This window comes from Pelecanus crispus, chromosome 26 (assembly GCF_030463565.1).
Source record: "Pelecanus crispus isolate bPelCri1 chromosome 26, bPelCri1.pri, whole genome shotgun sequence".
NCBI classification, from domain to species: Eukaryota; Metazoa; Chordata; class Aves; order Pelecaniformes; family Pelecanidae; genus Pelecanus; species Pelecanus crispus.
Genome location: NC_134668.1, coordinates 2,791,352 through 2,811,773, shown reverse-complemented (window position 1 = coordinate 2,811,773; position 20,422 = coordinate 2,791,352). Strand labels below are relative to the sequence as shown.

The 20,422-nt window shown below is 52.8% G+C and overlaps 2 protein-coding genes across 2 annotated transcripts; both read left to right on the top strand.

The window, feature by feature from the left end:
• Positions 1-2,008: 2,008 nt before the first annotated feature.
• On the top strand, positions 2,009-5,121 carry HOXC13 (homeobox C13). The gene is made up of 2 exons (XM_075725045.1): positions 2,009-2,636; positions 4,865-5,121. The coding sequence occupies exons 1-2, from the start codon at positions 2,009-2,011 to the stop codon at positions 5,119-5,121; spliced, it is 885 nt and encodes a 294-aa protein (XP_075581160.1).
• A 9,787-nt stretch (positions 5,122-14,908) lies between these two features.
• Positions 14,909-16,469, top strand: HOXC12 (homeobox C12). The gene is made up of 2 exons (XM_075725090.1): positions 14,909-15,473; positions 16,231-16,469. The coding sequence occupies exons 1-2, from the start codon at positions 14,909-14,911 to the stop codon at positions 16,467-16,469; spliced, it is 804 nt and encodes a 267-aa protein (XP_075581205.1).
• The last annotated feature ends 3,953 nt before the right edge of the window (positions 16,470-20,422 follow it).

Below are 20,422 nucleotides of genomic sequence, written 5' to 3'. Positions count from 1 at the left end.
GCTGCTTCCATCGCCCCTCCGAGCCCGGCGGTTTCTGGGACGGGAGGGGCGATTCCCGGACGGACTCACAGCACTTCGTGGAGTGCAGAGGATGCGGGCACGGCTTTTATTATATTTATGTTTATGTTTCTTTAAAAAATTATTTTAAATTTTATTTTTTATCTTTATTGTTATTTTTTTCTTTGGTTTTATGTTTATTTCATTTTATTCCATTTTATTGCATTTTATTCCAATTAATTCCATTTCATTCCATTCCATTTCTTTTTATTTCATATTATTCCATTCCGTTCCATTCCATCTCATTTTTATTCTCTGTATTTCCCCCCACCCCTGCCCACCGCAGCCTTTTTCGATTCCACTTTTACACCCGGGACTTCGCCTTGGAAGGTGCCCCCGAGGCCGCACCCCCGCAGACCACCCCCCCCCCCCCCGCTCGGGGGTCCCTCTTGGGCTCCTTCGCCTTGAACTTGGACTTCGACGGCTCCGCAGGCCGAGCGCGGCTCCCCTCGCGGGGCGCGCCCCCCCCTCCAGGTTTGGGGGGTTTTGCCTTTTCCCAGCTCTTTTTTTTTTTGCTCTTGGGAAGAGTTGGAAGGGGATGGGCTTTGGTTACCCCCAAACCAGCAGCAGCCGGGGCGGGGGGATCCAAGCGGTCACAGGCAACTTGGGGGGGTGTCCTGCGTGGGTGCGCACCCGGGGGGGGGCGACGGGGACAGGCGGGGACCGTCTGGAGGCTCCCCCGGAGGGCTCCGGTCTCCAGAGCCCCCCAGGAAAACTGGGGGGGCAAAAGCAGCGCGGGGGGAGCTCACCTCCCTTCTCATAGCCTAAGGCACTAAATTCTTAAAAAAATACAATTTTTTCTCCCACTTTTTCCTCTATTTCTATTTTTTGGGGTGCTGAAGATCTCTGAGCTCCCCCCCTTAACACCTCCTCCCCCGGGGGTTCCCCGAGGGCTGCGACCCCCCGGTACCCGCCCCCGCCCCAGCCAGCACCCTGCATTTTTCGGTCCTTTTTCCCCAATTCCGTGGCAGCCCGGCCCCGCTTGCTGAACTGATTCCCTTTTTCACAAACCCTCGCAAACCGCCTGGACCAACAACCGCCCCCCCCCCGCCCCGCATCGCCCCTACCCCGCATCGCCGAGCCATCAAACGTCGGTAACGACCCCCCGCGCGGGCTGAGCGGGCGAAAATCAAATTATTTCGGCAGGAAAATTGGGGGGGGGAAGGGGGGGCGTTTGGGCAGAGTTTTTGCTTCATTTTTTCATTTTTGCAGGGGGGGGGAAACACCTCGCGGAGGGAAAAAGGGTCAATGGTTCCCCCAATAAAACCAAAAAGGAGGGGGGTGGTTTTGGCCGCCCCCTCGAAGCGTCCTGGGCCGGTTGTCGGCCGCTTCCCCTTGAAATATCGCGGGTGGGTGCTCGTCCTTGTGCCCCCCCTGTGTCGCTTAGAGCATCCTTCCCCCACGACGAAACACGCGGGGGGGGCAGGGGTGTCCTTCAAGGGGACGCGCCCCCCCCCGCGGTGTTTCGGGGCGCGCCTGGGGACGCGGGGGGGAGGGGGGGACACGGGGGGGGGGCACACGCAGGCGCTTCGCCCCGCCGCAGCCGACACGCGTGGGCAGGGAGCCCCCCCCCCCCCGCACGGCCACGCGCGGCCCTTTGTGCCGCCCCACCCCCACCCCCGAGGGGGCGGGGGGGGTCGCGGGGCGGGGGGGTTGCGCCCCCCCCGACCAATGAGCGCGGCGTCGGGGCGAGGTGGGCGTGGCCGCGGCGGGGCGGGGGGGGCGGGGGGGGCGTGGCCGCGGGGATTTCTTAATGGAGCGGCGGCGGCGGCGGCGGCGGCGCATGCGCGCGCGGCGCCGATATGTTGGGGGGGTCGCGGGGCGGCGGGGGCGCGGCGCCGAGCTTCCCCCGACGGCGGCGGCGGCCGAGGAGGAGGAGGAGGAGGAGGAAGAGGAGGAGGAGGAGGAGGAGGCGGCGGCGGAGGCGGCGGCGGGAGCGGCGCGGCATGACATGACGGCGCCGCTCGGCCTCCCTCCGCGCTGGCCCGACGGCCTCGCCTGCCGCTGCGAGGACCCCCCGCGGGAGAAGAGCCGCATGGAGGGGCTGGGGCACTGCCGGGAGATGATGCCCCACGCGGGACTCGCCGTGCCCGCCGCCCCGCCGCCGCCGCCGCAGGGAGCCGCGTACGCCGAGCTGGCGGCCGCCGAGCCCCCCCGGCAGTGCCCGTCGGGGGCGGCCTCCAGCGCGGCGCTGGGCTACGGGTACCCCTTCGGCGGGGGCTACTACGGCTGCAGGCTGTCCCACTCCCACGGAGTCAACTTGCAGCAGAAACCCTGCGCCTACCACCCCGGGGACAAGTACCCCGAGGCCGGCGGGCCCCTGCCCGGCGAGGAGCTGCCGTCGAGGGCCAAAGAATTCGCCTTTTATCCGGGTTTTCCCAGCTCCTACCAGGCGGTCCCTGGCTATTTGGACGTGTCGGTGGTACCGGGGCTCGGTGGTCACCCGGAACCGAGACACGACGCTTTGCTTCCCATGGAAGGTTACCAACACTGGGCTCTTTCTAATGGCTGGGACGGGCAAGTGTACTGCTCCAAAGAGCAATCGCAGTCCGCACACCTCTGGAAATCACCTTTCCCAGGTAGGCTGCTCCGGGAACAGGCGCGCTCGCCTGCTTCCCAACCGCCAGCTCCCACCGGAGGCGTGGATGTGCGTGTGTGCGGATGAGTGTGCATAGAGATGTATACATATACGGATAGGTACGTGTATGCCTGTATATGTAATTAAAGGGAAAGAAATGGCTCTGGAATGCCTCCTGTGCAAGGCAATGTGTATGAACATGTATGGGAAAGAAGGTGAAGCAATCGTTTCTGAATCAAAATACACGCCGTGAGCTTGCTTGGAAAGTAACTTTGCCGTTTTAATTCTTCCCTTTCTTCTCTCCTCCCTCTTGTTGCCTCACCTAAAGAGCGTCTCTCGGTGCCTTTCTCGTCATTTTCCCCTTCGCTTGCCGCTTCTCTACGTGCAGAAAGCTTAAAAAGGACACCAAAAAAACCCCAAAAACCACCAAAGCCAACCAAACGCCCTTCTCTAGTGGCTCAGTCGAATGAGAAGTGTCGGGGGCTGGGACAGTAAATCATATCACAATTACGCACAATTATAGGAATAGGTGTCAAGTGACAAATGAATCTGTTTGGAGGGGAAGGAGGGAGGCGGGGGGGGGCACCGGCGGGGCTTCCCCGCCAGGTCAGGCAGGCATCGAGCCCGACTGACAGCCGGGAGGGCAAAACCCCTCCTCGGAGCATCTTTTAGCGCAGCAAATCCCCCGCTCCCGTCCCCTCCTGGTCCCACCGGGCCCGGCCGGCTCCGTGCCCCGACGGCAGCGGGGGAGGAAGGTGATGGTGGGTGCTGCCTCCCGGCACCTCGCCCCGGGCTCCTGCCAGCCCCCCGGCCCCAGCCTTGGGTGGGGAAGGACGCAGGAGCCGGGGTGGGGGGGAAATAACCACAGTAGGCGGGGGGGGAACCCTACGGCGCCTTGGGTGAGAGAAGGGACCGGTCGCCTTAGTCCTTTGGGGGGGCAATGGGGGGGCACGGCGGTTTATTTATTTTCCTTCTTCGGGACAAAGAGGGACGAAGGAATGGGCTTTCCCGGGAGATTTTGGGGCGGCGGGGGGGATTTGGCGATGCATTGTTGGCTCATGATGGGCGTGTGGGGTTTTTTTTGGGGGGGTGTCCTCGCATTCAAGCTGTATTTGGGGGAGCTGCCGCCCCCACCACTTCCTCTCCCCATCGCCTGTGGCTCCGGTGAGCCCCCCAAAGGAGATTTCTCCCCCCCGCCTCCACTGGCCTTTGCGGCACCCTCAGCACCCCCCATTTCCCACCCCCGAAGAGCCGATCGCGCCCCCAGCTCCCCCAGGGGCTCCCCAATTAGCTGCTGTCAGCCATAATTGGGGCTGTGCTGCCTGCCGAGCAGAGCTCGCCTCCATCTTCCTGCTCCAGCCGGCCGGCTCACACCTTGGCGGCGAGGAGCTTCGTCGCCCAGGTCGCCCCCCGCCCCTGGCAGGGGGCTGGGGCTGCCCGAAACCTTGGGGGGAGCTTCCCCACCCCCCCCCCAGTACCGCCAGAGCCGGGGTGAAGCTGCTCCCCGCATCCCTGCGGGACCCATTCCCCATAGCCCCTTTGCAAAGCACGGAGCATCTGCCCCTCCTCACCCCCCGCGAAAGTCACTGGGGGGGACACCCGGGGTTATTCTTGCTGGTTTTGCCCCCCTCCCGCCCCCCGAGGGGCTCCTGGGCTCCAGCCGGCGGGAGGGGCTGGGGTGCGGGGATGCACTTGTCTGCACCGGGCTCGGTGTTGGGGGTGCGCATCTGCGGGGATGCCCGGGAGGGTTTGCTGCTGGGCGGGAAAAAAAAAAAAAAAAGGTGGGGGGAGAGAAAAAGGAAGAAGGAACTAGGGGAGAAGCTCTAGATATTGTCCAAAATCCACCCCTTGGGAAGGTCCCTTTGACCATCCACGCACATGAGTCCGCGGGTTGGCTTGATGCTCCTCGTTTATCAGTGTGGACAGTGACGCTAAGAAAAACAGGCTTTCACCACGTGAATTATGAATATTATGTCATTATTACTATTATGATAGTATCATTCCCCTCGCTGGATGCATTTTCTGCCTGTCTTGTCTCCTTTTCCCTCTCTTTCTTGCCCTTTCCCTTCGCTCGCATTCCTCCACTCTTTATCCTCTTTTCTCCCCCTTTCTTTCTCTCCCCGACGTGCAGAAATCTCCACCCCACGCCCCGGGATGCAGTAACCCCCCCTCTTCCCCTCTTCCTTATGTTTGTTTTTTGTTTTGTCTTGTTTTTTTTTTTTAACCCAGACGTGGTCCCCTTACAACCCGAAGTCAGCAGCTACCGGAGGGGACGGAAAAAAAGGGTCCCTTACACCAAAATCCAGCTGAAGGAGTTGGAAAAGGAGTACGCGGCCAGCAAATTCATCACCAAAGAGAAGAGGAGGAGGATTTCGGCCACCACCAACCTGTCCGAGCGGCAAGTGACTATCTGGTTCCAGAACCGGAGGGTCAAGGAGAAGAAGGTGGTGAGCAAATCCAAGACAGCGCATCTCCACGCCACCTGACAGAGGATGACTTTGGAGAGGAAGGGGCCAGGAAAAGGAAGCAAGAAGCGTAAATATTTATCTGGTAGTTTGTATGACGACATCATCGGGACTCTGCTGATTCCAATCCATTATTTAAAAAAAAAAAAAAAATCGACATTCACAAATGCACACGCGCATCCCCCCCAAAACACCGAGCGCATCTTTGATTTATCCCTCTGCCCCGCTCTGACTGTGAAAACCCCGGTTTTGCTCTGAGAAATCCATCGATAAGGTTAAACTGTGTATATTTTTAAAAGGAAATAATAATAAGCTAAGAGTGTAGTTACGTTAAAGGAGAGATGAACTCTGAATGTCACCCTGTAACGCTGTATAGTCCGACCCCCTCGCCAGTCTGTCATATCTCGGGCCATTTCACCCACCGATGTATAGATGTATGGAGAACCTATGGCAAAGTTGCATCAGCTTCGTATTTTCTCGGCACTAGGGACCGAAAATAAGAAATAAGGCTGCTATTGCGGGAAGAAAACCATTGCTCGGTATCACTTAAATATCCCAACCACTGAATTTAGGTCCCAGATGGAAGTGAGTTGCTGTACGAGACTATTTTGGGTATGTTCTCATGAGGGTTTCTATATCTCTGCCATAAAACTGGAATGTCTGTTCTCCGCTGACAAGATGAAAAATGCACAATACTGTCTTTGGGGTTTGTTTCTTTCCCTCTCTAAACGGGCTAAATATCGACAGTGTTCTTTGGATATGTAAAAGCATCCTTTTTTTTTTTTTTTATTAATGTCTTGTATATGTATATAATATTGTGGTGTCCAGATGATATGTACCGACTGCAGATGACATTTCTTAAAAATAAATATCTTTTTTTGTTGTTGTTTTGCCTTGAGGAGAGGCTCTTTGTGCACCTCTTTGTAGCCCTGTGCCTCTCCCATCCCTCCCTCCAGCCGCCGCCTCTCCCCACCGCCGCACATACACCCCGGGCGGGAGCCTCCGCAGAGAAGGGATGGAAAAACAGGGGAAAAATCCGGCAAATTTGGGCCGCAACCGCTCCCCGGAAGATGCGAGGGGCAGATGCGTGTCCCCAAGGAAGTTCCTAGAGGGAGTAGAAAGCGGAGAAAATAAATGGAGCCAACCGAGTGCTTTTTTATTTAATTTGTTGCCTTTTATTTCCTTTTCGCCCCTTATTTTGTCCTTATTTTCCTCCCCTTCCCCCCCCCGCAGCTACCCCGGGTGAAAAGCCTTTCCGCAGCCGCCCCTGGTCTCCTCCAGTCTCCCTCCCGAAGGACGCGTTTCGCCAAACCTGTTTGACTCCAGCTCCGGCCCCAGATCCAAATCTCCCAAACCTACCCTCGCCCCGCCGAGCAGCTCCGCTCCGCGGCCGCGCAACTTCCGCGGCCCCGAGCCGGCCGGGCAGCTCGGGAAGAAATACGAGAGAGGAAATTGTTTCCATAGGCGGATTACAATCTGCCTTAATATCTGCTAGATTTAATCACCTCGTTAAATGATCAGAAGGGGAGGGGAAGGGGGGAGAAAAGGCTTTTAAAGGGATGTAAGCTAAAACAATGTTATTGCGGGTTAAATTTGCATTGAGTCTGTGCATATATTTATGTGAGGGGGCAGACAGAGCAGGCGCAAGCTATATAAAGCCATATGCAAAAAAGATCGGCGCTGGTGTCCGCAGAAACGCGCGCGTAGATACACCAGGTGTTCAAGCTGACATGCATAAGTGCGTGGCTATATAATATATATACGCATTTATGCAAAGGTATATAATGGCATGTGCATATAACCGTGTATGTCCGTTCCCTTGTATCATCCGGGCGTCGGTGTATATATATTTTATATATATACACGTTACATGTATGTGTGCGGGGCTTGGCGGTGTGCGTGTAATGTATATATGTCTGGGCGTTGAGGTGATCTGCGTATCTCTGTATATGGGTCTGTCACATATAATATACCGCATGGAACAACGTAGTTGTGCTGTATATGTAAATTTATATACGTATGCAAGTGGACCCCTCTACATTATTATGTGAAATGGTGGGTAGATAAGGCGCGTGTTATATATATAAATTTATATAGACACACACAAGTGCACCCCTCTATACCATCATACGACGTGGTGCGTAGATCTCCCATAGGGTCCGTACCGGAGTGTTTAATATGGTTCAGCTGTGCATAGGGATGCACACACAGCTTTATAGATGCCTCGAAAAGAGGGATATATATATATATATATGGGCTGTGTATGTATGGCTGCTCTCCGCGGGCTCCGTGCGGTAGCAGGGAGTGCCCTATGGAGCCCATACCAGCACCAGAACTGCCGGGAAAGCCCCGTATGGATTTGGATGCTTCCCAGGAAGGTGGGACGCGGCTTTGTCCGGGAATGGGGCAAGCTGGGGGCTGGATCATCTCCCCCCAGCTCCCCATCCCTGCGGGGGGGGGGCAAAAGGGGGTCCCTGATTTCTCCGAGTGCGCAGCTGATGAGCAGAGAAAGCCGGGGGTCGATGTGATGGTGTTTCCTGCGTTTATTTGGGAGAACTTCGGTGGTTTGGAAGCAACAGCAGCGCTTTAATTCTTTAATTCTTATTATTTAAATTTTTTTTTTTAAAGACGCTCAGCCAGGAAATGCTGCAGTACCTTGAGAAACCCATCGCCGCTGCTGCAGCGGGATTAAATCGTTGGTAAAACCTGCCCTAACGCACGATAGCCACGAGAATATGTGTTTGGGGTGTAAAAAAAAAAAAAAAAAGGCTCTTCCTCTTAAAAAAAAAGCTTGCTGTGTGTGCAGACACTGCAATACCAGAGAGCAACTCCAGACAAGCCCAAATCCGACATCCCGACAGCGAGCGTGCTGTTCGCTGTGGCTCTGTTCTTCCTCATTGTACCTGAATTTTACCAGTTCTGGGGATAAAAAAGTTGATGGAAGTGAGGTTATTGGGCGAGGGTTATGGAAGGGAATGAGGGGATATGAATAAATACATTTTATTTTTCTTTACGGATGTGGGTAATGGAGCCCAAGTTATTCACGGAGTTTCCAATTCTGGAAGGTTTTGGTCAATTGTGGTTTAATTTTGTTGGAGGGGGAGAGGGCTGTCTGTGTGTCGGCTTGTGGGTCAGTAGCTCTTTCAACTCGTGTGGGAGGAATTAAAAGGGGGAAAAAATTAAAAAAAAAAAAAAAGGAAAACAAACGCAAAAACAGAGAAGAAACAAGAAATTAATTCATTGCGCTTCAGAGCACCAAGGGGTTTTGATGGTCTTGGCTGGCAGATATTGGCCAGCCCGTGAAGCCGGGCGAGCTGCTGCCCTTGCCCACGGTTCCCACGCTGGTCTAAAATATCCTTATTTCTCCTGCGCCTCGAGCCCCCCGCCCTGCGCCGGCGCCCCGAGGGCCGGGAGGGCGCAGGGCGCGGGCGATGCTGAGGTGCCGGCTGGGATTGGGGGGAGGTAGAGCCCAGGGAGGGGGGACCCCCTTCCCGACGTGCTCAGGACCGGGGGCTTCGCCCCCCCAAGTGGGACTGAGCCCTCCCCCGCCGTCGGGGTTGGGGTCGGGGCGGGACGGCGGCGGGGCGAGGTCAGGATTGGACCCTCGGGGGCAGAGAGGGAAGCCGGGGGCTCCGGACGGACAAACCTTCCCCTTCTCCCCGCACACATCCGCGGGCGCTGGGTCCTCCCTTTAATCCCGGCGGTTTGGGTGAAAAAAATGTATTTTCGGGGCTGGTCGGAGAAAAATAATACCCCCACTTAATTTTTGAGATAAATCCTTCCTGCCGGTCCTGGATATGGTTGGTTGGGGTTGGTTTTTCCAGAAGAAGGGAAAAAAATAGTCTACAACTCAAGTTATTTGGTCATCCTCTTCCAAGAGCTTTGGAGGAGGCAGTTGCCTGGAGGAGAAGAAATCAAAATGAAAATTGCGAGGAAGCTCGTTATTTCCCTGCTGAAGTTCCGCGGGCGCGGAAGCCGAGCTCCCCCGGACGTGCCCCCCGCCAGGAACACAAATCCAATGAATTTCAACCTTTTCCCACTTCTTTCCTCACACCCCCGTTGGGAAATGGCATTGGGAATCGTTCGCTTCTCTTTTCCTTGCTTATTTATCCATTAACACCCTGCCCGTAGCTGGCTGGGTATTAGGTCAGCAGGCCGTGACGTCACTCCTGTATTACCCTTGACCGTGACTAGGCGTTGTTTGACCTTGACATCACGAGCTGCGGGGATAATAAGCGAGGGGACCCTCACCCTTGATCTTCTCCTCGCCAGCCAGCCCCAAGCAGCTCCCGCTCCTGTTTACAGATAAACAAGGTGTTATCTGAAGTCTAGACAGGCGGGCTAATGGCCAACAATAAAGCCCTGAAAAGGAAGTTTCCCAAGTTTAGCCTTTTCTTTCCTTTGTATCGAGGACTTTGAATAACTTCCCAACCGCAGCCTTTTTGGTAAAATCCCGGACAAGGGATTTCCCTCGCCCTTCTTTCTTTCTTTCTGCCATTTTCTTCTTTTCTTCTTTTCTTCTTTCTTTTTCTTTTTGTTTTTCTTTTTTCTTTTTTTCCCCCTTTTTTTTTAGCTCGCTCACATTTGCATTTTTTTTTCTTCCTAACGCATTTTTAAAGAATAACTTCCTAATCTGGAGGGGGAATTCTGCTCTCGCAGCCCTGTGCTCAGTGCAGAGGTGAGTGTAACTCTTGCTGGTTAACTTTCTATTTGTTATGAAAGCGCTGGGTCTTAAAAAGAAAAAAAAGACTTTTTTTTTTTTGTTTTGTTAGCAGCAAAAGAGAAGAGACTTCTAAAGGCTTTGCCAAGAAATTATTTCTTAAGACACTGACAGCCAACACGGTGTGTGTGTGTACACACATCCCACAAACTCCTACAGCGCTGCTGGGTCCTCGCTTGTAAACTGCCTTGCCTACGTGGTTCAGCACATTTCGGGAAACCCTCGTGTTTATGGGTATTTAAGAATTCTATCCAGCAAAATGTCGCGTCTCCTGTCGCCTCCACTTCGGGGGGAAGCTGCTGCCTGGCAGGGAGCTCAGCTGCTTCAGCCCGCAGTGGGACCAGCCGTGGGTTTAATAAACTCCCTTTCCTCCCCACCACTTTCTCTTCCTTTACAAGGAACATTAAATAAGTGAGATCACGCTTTTCAGGCTCTCCAATTGCGATTTGCTCGAGAGTCGTGAATTCTAGACCATTAACTGGTTTGTTGTTACAGTTGTTGGGGGTTTGCAGCCCTCCAAGGGAATTACAGTATGAAACGCCAACTTCTCACCCAAACCAGAGCTGGCGGACAAAGCAAACTTCCCTAAAGTTGGGACTAAACCTTTGCCTTACAAAGGATGCAGGCGTCAGTTTACATTAACCTAATAGGAGGAGAAGATCCTCTGCTGGCAAAGTTAGGGAAAAATATAATGATATTCCAGGCATTTAACCATTCCCTGCACCGAGGCTGGGACCTGCCTTCGCTAAAACTGAAAGCTGCCCCAGATGATTTGTATACGGGATGAGCTGAAGTGTCGTAGGCATTTTTATTCGCATCCATTTACCACTTTTCCGTGTTAATATTTTCTTCTTCCTTATTTTTTTTTTCCTCCCAACTCCTACGGATTCCATTTTACTACCGTCTTATATGGAGATATATATAAAAGATGTCTTGTACACTTATATATCTATAAGGTGCCTGTAGACACGCATTTTCCACATCAGAAAACGTGGCCGGGGCAGGTTTCAATGATATATAGCTACCCCGAAATAACAGTTCTGTGGGCTTCCCAAAGCCCGTCTATATTTTATTCCCCGTGTCATGTATCTATATATTTATTCTAAATACTTCCTTTCTGACCCTGGCAGCCAACTCCTTGTTCGAGTCACCGCAGCTCCTTACAGCTCCCAACCAATTTGGGGTGAAATTCGGTGGAGCAGAAAAGCTGAGCCATGACGGGGTCTGTTTTTCCAACCTGCGCACGCACAAGGGGACTTTTTAGTTTGCTTCCCACTCCCGTTTCCAGGCAGAAAGATGCAATATTTATGTTGCAGACCGGTTTTGCCCTGTGAGGGTTAAATTTCATGGTCTTTTCTGGGAGAAAACTGAAAGAGGGGCTAAGTCCTTTCCATCCGAAGTGCAAATATTTTGCTGGGGGCATTAGGCTGGGGCCATTTTTATTGATTTTATTTTTATTTTTGATTTCTTGAAGAGAAGAGCCTGGGGCTGGGGGAGAAGGCTCAAGTGGGAGCCGGCAGCCGAGCTCAGCCCCGTGGGCTGCGCTGGGGGAGGATGAAATGCGGGAGGAGGGGAAGGGGAAATTTTAATTCTCACTCTTGGTAGAGAGGATGCAAAAGGGGAAGAGGAGGGAAGGAGGAGCGCGGGGCTAAATCCCCCAAACAGGGGGAAAGAAAAGGGCAAAGCACAGAAAAGTCAACCCCAAACTTAGGGTTGTTGTTTTCCCCGCGCTGTGAGTGATGCTCATCCGAGGCAGTCATTAGCATAAGATGTCGATCCTATTTACTACACTAGACAGTGACCTTGAACTGAGACGTTGCAATCTTGCTTTTCCAATGCCTTTTTCTCTCCCTCTTCTTTTTTCGGGGGCTGTTTTTTCCCCGGCTCCCATGGGCAGGGAGCTTCTCCCGGCTTCTTCCCACCAACGTTTACCGAAAGCCGCCTGTGTAACTTCTGGATGTGGGGAAAAAAAACAAAAAAAGAATAAACCCACCCCGAGGATTATTAAATATCGGCGTCGAGAAGGGTCTCTCTACCTGAAAACCGGGATTCCTGCAAATGGGGAAAGGCTCAGAGATTTTTTTGCTGGGCTGGGCAACTTTTCTGGGGGAGGAACACCGCAGAAAAAACAGAAGGGGGGTTGGTCAAAGCAAAGTGAGGTGGAAATGGGGATATACTTTTGGAGAGCCGGCGCTCGGGGTGGGTTGTGCACGGAGGAGGCTGCCTAAGGCAGCAGTGCCAGTGCCCCGAGCTCAGGCTTTCGTTTTTAAGCACCGCTCAGCCTGCGCTGAGCATTAGAGAAGCCCAAGCGCTCAACCTGAACTGGGAAATGCGTTTTTAATGGGGAAGAAACTCCCGGGGAAACGCGGCCGCTTTGCTTAAGGGTCCTTAGGATTTTTTTTTTTTTTTTTTTTTGTTCCCCTTCCTTGGACCTGCTGTCCGCTTGCAGCAGGAGCAGCGCTGGGGAGCCCTGTTCAAGGCCACCAAGAGCAGGGAGTTACGCTCCACGCTGTGCATCGCTTAATATATTTCTGAGCACGGCTGTAGCATTTCCCAGCTCTAAAAAAAAAAAAAAAAGGAATAAAGAAGGGAAGCGGTGGTGCTTTTCTCCCTCTCCCTTGCTGTGATGCCCCGGCTGACATTATCCCTCCGCGCAGGACTCCAGCGCGGTTTGTGGTTCCCTTGCTCCACAGCTCAGCCCTGCAGCTGCCTCCCCAAATGTTTCCTTGGAGGTAAATGTGAATTTTTTTTTTTTTATTACTGTTTTGCACCCATCAAAAATCAAATTGAATAAAGAGGAAAAGCCCCAAATACCCCGAGACTCCTCTGAAGCCAAAATGTACTTTCCCAAGGTCCGGTGGAGAACAAAGCCGTGCAGCACCCGGGCACGTCTTGTATGGGGAATTTTGCAAAGAAAAGAGCAAGGTAGAGGAAGGGTTTTCTTAAAAAAAACCCAGCAAACAAAGCCAATTCAGATGGCAACCTCCGGGGATCACGTGCTCATTTTTATATAAACTATTCCTCTCCACGCTTGCCCAGCGTTGCGAGCGCTTCTTCTGCAGCGAGAAGACACTCTTGGAGAAATTGCAAGCAGCTTTTTCACTTATACCTGCAGGGAGAAAAATTCCTTGGCAAGGTTTTAAAAAAAAAAAAAAGAAAAGAAAAAAAGTGCTAAACTTTCATTCTAGCAAAATATTTCTAGTAGTCGTATTTCTTCCTTCGCAGGCAAAGCGCGTAGGAAGGTATGCACGTATCTCTGCAAGGTATGTATGTAGCGTATCCATAGATGTGCCAGGGGGAAAGAGGGACGGGAAATATGGAAAATAGGTTTTCCACCTTCAGGAGCTGTCCATGGAAGAGGAAAAAGCACCTAAAGGAGTTATTTGATTGGCACCTGGTTTTTCTTGCAGGGCTGGGAGGGGGGTTAGCTGAAGCCCCGGTGTTTTGCCAGATGAGGAAAAAGTGATTTTATGCTTGAGAAATATGTGAAATACTGGAGCGGGAGGGTGGTTGCTGCCTGGAAAGGCAGCAGCGGGGAGGTGCGGCTGCACCCGCCCGGCTCAGCCTCCGCGGAGCGCCTCCGCCCCCGCGCAGCGGTTTTACCTCTACAGGAATATTTACGGTACTTTGCAGAGTCAACCTGGCAAGGGGAGCGCTTGGGAGTTGCTTAAGGCAGGGAGGAATGCAAAGCCATGCAAAAATCCGGCAAACGGGGTGGGCATTTTGGTTCCTTAAAAAAAATAAAAAAAAAAAAAAAGGAGGGGGGGTAAGAAAAAAAAAAAGAGAGGAAAAAACCACCCCAGAAAAAAAAAATCTAACATAAGCCACCCTCAAATGTCTTCGCGCGTTCCCGGTTTCCATACAATGCACCTTTTCCAGTATTTTTTCTTTGCCCAGCGTATTTATTCTGCACTGAAAGAAGCCAATATTGATTTTTTTTTTTCTCATCCCTTGTATTCCTTTGCAGCAGCTCTTTTCAGGAGAAGGGGATGGGTGGGAGGGAAGCAGAGCTCCGTGGTGTTACGAGGGCAGAATATATTGCTATAAGGTGGCGAGGAACCCGCTCCGCGCGTGTGTGTCTGTACCTCTGCTTCCAGGGGTGGGGACCAAAGAAATGCGGGGGGGGGCTATCAGTTTTATTCTTTCCCAGAAACGAAGCAAAAAAAAAAAAGAAAAAAAAAAGAGATTTGAAGGCTTATTCTATACGTGTGTGCACCTTGGTGCATATGGAATATATACCGGGTAAATTAAGGCTATATATAGTCGTGTTCTTCTGGCTGCTTTATTCGACACAGATCATTAATAACAGCAATTGAGGATTGTTAAAAAAATCTTCCATCCCTTCTTGAGAGCGTGGCAAGAGTCTGGGAAGAGGCTGCATTTCCCCAGCCCACGACAAAGCCACCTAGCCCGAGAGGAGGGGAAACAAAATGGTAATAATAATAATAAAAAAGAGCAGAAAAGGTCGCAAATAGCCTCCAACTCTCCCATCCCACCGCGCGTAAATATGAGCCTGTTGCGGGCACCATCATTCGTCTCCTTAAAAAGCCCGTAAACTTTATATGACACAATATCTAATAGTAATTTATTGGGGAGATATTGTAAATTCGAACTGTTTTAGTTAATAAAGGAGCTAATTAATGAGAGCCAGCCTCGCGTCTGCAGATGGTGGAGGGCCCCGAAGTGATGCCGGGGGAGGGGCGCGCAGAGGTTTTGGGGCAAAACCCTCGCCTATCGATTATTTTATGCTAAATATGACATTTTAGAGCGCTTCGCGGTTCTCAAGCCAGCGCTGGGAGCCGTTGCTTTTTTTTTTTTTTAATAAAAAGCTTTATGGGATTTTTTATGATTTTTTTTTATGATGGGGGGGTGAAGAAGGCCGGGGGGGGGGCGAGAAAAGGCGTAAAAAGGCGGAACTTGCTGTTGTGTTTTGTCTCGGCTGCCAGGGGAGGGGAGGGACCCCCCCTCCCTCCCAGCGCAATTTGGGGCTCACGTGACCCCCCCGGACCAATGGGGCCGAGCCGTCGGTTTAACTATGTTTAATGTCAGATAGCAATAAAGTAGAAGCTTTCGGTCAGGCCCGCGGAAATGGGCGAGCACAACCTCCTTAATCCCGGCTTTGTGGGACCTCTGGTGAACATCCACACGGGAGACACCTTCTACTTCCCCAATTTCCGCGCCTCCGGAGGGCAGCTGCCCGGTTTGCCTTCCCTCTCCTACCCCCGGCGGGATAACGTCTGCTCCCTGCCCTGGGCATCCTCGGAACCCTGCAACGGGTACCCTCAGCCCTACCTGGGCAGCCCCGTCTCCATTAACCCTTCCTTCGGCAGAGCCTGCGACCTCGCCCGGGTGGAGGAAAGCAAATGTTATTACCGGGAAACCTGCTCCGAAACCGCCGGGCTCAAGAGGGAGGAGAGGGGCAGGGACAGTGCCTTGCTGCCCCTCGAATCCGGCCTCCCCAATGGCATGGGGGGCAATTTCAGCAAATATGACTATCCGAGCGGCGAGGCGGTGCCCCACGACCCTCCGTCCTGCCAGTCCTTGGAGTCAGACTCCAGCTCTTCCTTGCTCAATGAAGGGAATAAAGGCACGGCCGGAGAAGCGGGGGGTCTGGTGTCCCCCCTGAACCAAGGCAGCACTTTAAGCACCGGTGGTAAGACGCGGGGAGGGGGAGGGGGGTGTCTCGGGGCCGGGTCTTGTCCTGGGGGGGGGGGGTGCTTGGAAACTCGCCGGCCTGGAGTCCCTTCGTGGTGTAACCCGGGGGCTCGGCGGTGGGAAGCGGCGCGCGCCGATGTGTGCTGAGACCGCTAGGGGTAGCACCGAAATCCCGAATGTTTTATTAGGTGGTGCTTCTTTTAAAAGAAAAGGCTATAAACATGTAAATATCCCATAAAAAAAAAAAAAAGAGAGGCGGGGGGGGGGAAGAGAGAGACGCGGAGAAGGGCAGCGGCTGCGCATCCCTGCGCGGCGCGGAGCGTCCCGGCGCTTTTGGGGGGCTTCGCCGAGGTGTGTCTGCCCGAGGGACCGGGGGGGGGGGATGCTTGAACCCCCCCAGCCTTCAAGGTTGCCGCTTGGGGTGGAGGCTTCTCCCTGCCAGTGGGGCCGGTGGGGCCCGTCCCGGGGGTCCCGGGCTCGTCGCCCGCTCCCTGCCCGTCCTTCGCTCCGTGCCCCGGCTATAACGCTGCCCTCCGTCCCCTGCCTCTGCCTCCCGCGCTCGCCCCACGCCTCACCCGTGGCCCTGGGAGCATCCCCAAGCACCCGCGGCCACAACAACAGCGGGGGAGCCTGGGGGCAGCGGGGCCGGCGGAGAGGTGCAGGGTGGGCTGCTGGGGGTGCCCCCTTTTTTTGGAAGAGGAAGGGGGTTTCTTCTTCCCTTGCCAAGTGCTCAACTCTCGCTCCCCCTTTGCCAGGTGCTCCTTGGTACCCGATGCACACACGGTCTCGGAAAAAACGAAAACCCTATTCCAAGCTGCAGCTGGCAGAGCTGGAAGGGGAGTTCATGGTCAATGAATTCATTACTCGCCAAAGAAGGAGGGAGCTCTCAGACCGATTAAACCTGAGCGACCAGCAGGTGAAGATCTGGTTCCAGAACCGGCGTATGAAAAAGAAAAGACTCCTCCTGAGAGAGCAAGCCCTTTCTTTCTTTTAAAGTTTTAAAAGCGTCCGTGTCGGGTATTAAAAACAAAACAAAACAAACAAACAAAAAAACCCAACAAAAAAAACCAACGACAAACCCCCCACATAGACTCTCTAGCGTTCACCCGAGCTCCTGGGACTTCACCTGATCACTCTTAATCCCCCCCGACCCCTCCCTACCCAGAAATCAATGAATAAAGAAATAATATTAATAAATAACCAGTTTCCCTTAAAACATGAACCCCGACAGCGAGAAAGGAAAGGAAAAAAAAAAAAATACTAATGCATCTTCTCCGCCGGGACGGCGGGGGGACGGACGGCTTCCGGAGATGCTCGGCGGGCTGACGGGGAGGCTCGGAGCGCGACCTTGGCCGCTTTGGCGGCCGCAGCACAGGTAGGGCTCCGTGCAGCGCCGGGCACCGCGGGGGCCGCCGCCCCCCCGCCCGGCTTCGGGCGGCGGCGAGGCCGGGGCTGAGGATGAGGAAGGTGGGTCCCGGCCCCTCTCCTGGGCTGCACGCAGGGTTTAGGGCTGGTTTGGTGTTTAGTGGGAAGGCGGGAGGGAAAAAATAGCAAAAATTGAAGGACTGTTTGGCGGGGGGGTGTGGATAGGGAAGGGGAGGGGGTTTGTTGTCTTGGAGCGCCGGCCCCGCATCCTCACGGAAGATGCTTTTGGTCAGTGGGCGCTGCGACCCAAGATGTGTTTTTCTCAGTTAAAATTGAGGCTTTGGGGCTAACCGGTTTCTCTAGGCTTGATCAGGATCTCTAGGAAGAGGCGAGAGACAAAGACTGTATATATCCGGTGTATATGGTATATAGATAATATATGAGGTATGTGCATCACACTCTGTCCCTATGCATATGAGGCGCCGATGCAGCCGGTGGTGTTGTCCTCAACGCCAGAGAGTCACAAGGAGAAGGAAAACGCGCACACACTCCCCTAAAAACCCTCCCAAGGAAAAAAAAATCTGAATTTCCTTCCACGTAAACTGAGCCTTTCGGAGATTTTTTTTTTTCCTCTCTCTCTGAATTCACAGAGTTTCTCTGCACTACCCCAGAATTATATCTTTCCTCTTAAAAAAAAAAAAAAAAGTTTTTTTGCAACAGCTCTGCTGGGAGTATGTATGCTCTTTTGCTGTGTTTATTGACGACAAGGTGGGAAAACAGGTAGAAAAAATCCTTCTTTTTTTGTACCCTCCGGTGGTAACAGCCTGTTGGAGTCTGAGCGAGTCGCATCTCCCCTTCCCTGGGATAACTCGGGTGATGCGCTTTGTCGCCTGGCTGCTATTTTCTCCATTTAAAAAAAAAAAAAAAGAAAGATTGTGGGGTTTTAAGAGGCAATATCTCTCATTCACCCTATTTCCCCCTTCCCCAGCTGCCCAGCAGGTTGAGAAGCTGCAGGTCCGAGCAGGGGCCGTGCTCGTTCCCCTCCCCAAAAAGCCCCGCCACGGAGCCAGCCCCGGCTCTGAGGTTTCGGTCTTTGGGGGCGGGGGGGTCCCCAAAACCCTGCCTGGCTTTTTCCCTTTCAGGGCAGCAGAGAAGGGCCTGGCAGGGAAGGGACGCCTTTTCCTTGTACGTGTGCTCGGATTTTCTGGAGAAAACCACCGATTTTCGCGCTTCCCCGTCAGGTCTGCGTTCGAAGCACTTTGAGGTCGGGGGGAAGCGAGGCGGGGGGCGTGGAACGGGGGGAGCCGCAGGCTTAGGGCCCTGGGGAGCTTTGCCTGCATGGGAAATTGTAACTCAGGATAAAAAGGAAAAAGACCAGGAATTTTTAATTCAGGCTGAAGGGGGAGAGGGGGGCGGCGGTGCTGCAGCCCGGTGCTTTGCCACGCCGCGCTTTGCTCCATTCGTTTTATATCGGAGGGGGGATTAATTTTATGGCAAAGCAGCGTTTTCTGGGAAGTCTGGATGCTCACCACGTGCTCCCGCTTCCCCGCGTTCATGGTCATGACCAGCAGCGCCGAGGAATGCTTTTATTTACGAGCTGCAAAGGATGGAGCCGACTCCTTAAAAAAAAAAAAAAAAAAAAAAAAATCCTTCCCTGGGCTGAACTGAGCCTTTTCCTTCAGGTTTATTTCTGCAGGAGCATCCAGCAGAGCCTCCTCCCTCCATCCCCATCCCTTCCCCGGCTGCTTCTCCTTATTTTAACCCTTTTTTTTTCCCATTCCCAACCCTGGAAATGTCACAGCTTTTTGCAAAGGAAGACACCCCCCCCCCCCCATCTCCTCCTTCAGTGCTGGCTTCTGGGCCAAGTCCCCTGTTGCCCCCGCACAAAAGAGCCGCCGCGGACGGTATCGCCTGTCGCGATGCTGTGCACTAACGCCTCGGACGTGTTAAAACCCACACGCGTATAGACATATCTCTCGATGCTCCAGCTCAGCCGCGTGCCATCAAAAGAGGCGGGCGGTGCGGAGGAGCGCAGCGTCTTGGGGAGTTTCGGGGGGTGGTTGTGGGGGGAGATTTTGGGGGGGTGGGTGTCGCTTTGGGTGTTTTCGGAGCACCTTGTCGCTCTGTCGCAGGGCTGAGCTGCCTCTGCAGAGGGTGGCTTCGGGCTGTGCAGCGTGGTGGGGACCGGGGGGGCTGTGATTCCAAGGGGGAAGGGGGGAAAAAAAAAAAAAAAAAAGGAGCAAATCCACGCAGGTTTTGCCGAAGTGAGCTCCGCGGTGGGGACGGAGGCTGGGGAAGGTAGAAATGAGGGTGAGTTACGGTGCGGTGTCAGAAACCCTGTGTTGGATTTCAATCCCACCATCCCAAAAAAACAAATCAATCCGTTTCGTTATTCTTCACCCACCGAGGGGCACTTGTATCCCCGAAAAACCCCCACCGTCCTCCCCGACACAAAGGCCAAGGCACCAGCAGCAACCCCTAGAGAAAACGCCGAAGAAAATGGAAATATATGCAATATTCTCCTCCAGATTGCTTTAAAAAGGCGGCTCGGTGAGATTTCTGTTTGTTCTGTGTTTGTTCTCCGTGTACGTGGTATCGTTTTTCCTGCTTGTATCCCCTAGCCTAGGTTACCGCGGTTGTTACTACGCATCCTTCGCAGTATAGTTCATATGTAATGTTTCTTACCTCAAGCTATTCTATGTAGGGTCTATGCAAATGTCTGTTATAGCACGGTCTGGCTTTATACATCATGTAAAAAGTTGCTTCACAATAATAATAATAATAATAATAATAAAATAATGTATTATTATGTGATTTCTTGATAATAAATAAAATTGCCCAAACATCTACCCGGTGATTTACTGTTTACTATTGAAAATTAGTATTAACTTGCAAGGTTAATAAAAGAGTAACAAAAAAATATATTGGCCAGCCTTGCCTTCTGTGGCTTGTAGATCATCTTTTGGTTAAAAAAAAAAAAAAAAATTAAATGAATGTGTAAAATGCCTTGTAAAAGAAGAGAAATATCACTTGCTGCGTCGCTCTAAATATAATTAGAAAAATCCTGGGGAAGCAAGAAGCATAAGTTAATCTCCAACGTGATGGTTTAATGAGAGTTATACTCGTGCGTGTAGTATTAATTGGAAGCAAAACATAACCGAGATGCTTTTTTTTTTTTTTTTTAAAGAATCTTGACTATGGGCTACTTGGGATTCTTTTGTCTCTGGCGGAGGGTTCGGGGGGGCTGTACCTCTCCTGGAGGCAGCTCCCTGCCCCGGTCCCTGTGTCCATATGGGCAATGCTGTGCGCAGGGGTTTCCTTACAGATACAGGAACCAGAGGAACGTCAAAGAAATCCTGGGTATGACTTTAAGATGGGAATGGGACGTGAAGCGCGGCCCTTAAATCGGAAATATATTAGACTGGGTTTAGATTCGGGCATGTTGATGCTTATTGTTATGGTTATGGTTATTAGGACCGGCGTTATCGCGCCGCTTCGGCGTAAATTCGCAGCAAATTCATTTAACAAGAGGAAAAAGTAACCCCGTCAGGCCAATTTAAATAAATTAGATTATGATTTCCT

Coding starts and splice junctions, on each gene's coding strand:
- HOXC12 (XM_075725090.1), top strand. CDS start 14,909: ATGGGCGAGCACAACCTCCTTAATCCCGGCTTTGTGGGACCTCTGGTG. Junction 15,474..16,230: donor CAGCACTTTAAGCACCGGTG/GTAAGACGCGGG, acceptor CCCCTTTGCCAG/GTGCTCCTTGGTACCCGATG.
- HOXC13 (XM_075725045.1), top strand. CDS start 2,009: ATGACGGCGCCGCTCGGCCTCCCTCCGCGCTGGCCCGACGGCCTCGCC. Junction 2,637..4,864: donor CTGGAAATCACCTTTCCCAG/GTAGGCTGCTCC, acceptor TTTTTAACCCAG/ACGTGGTCCCCTTACAACCC.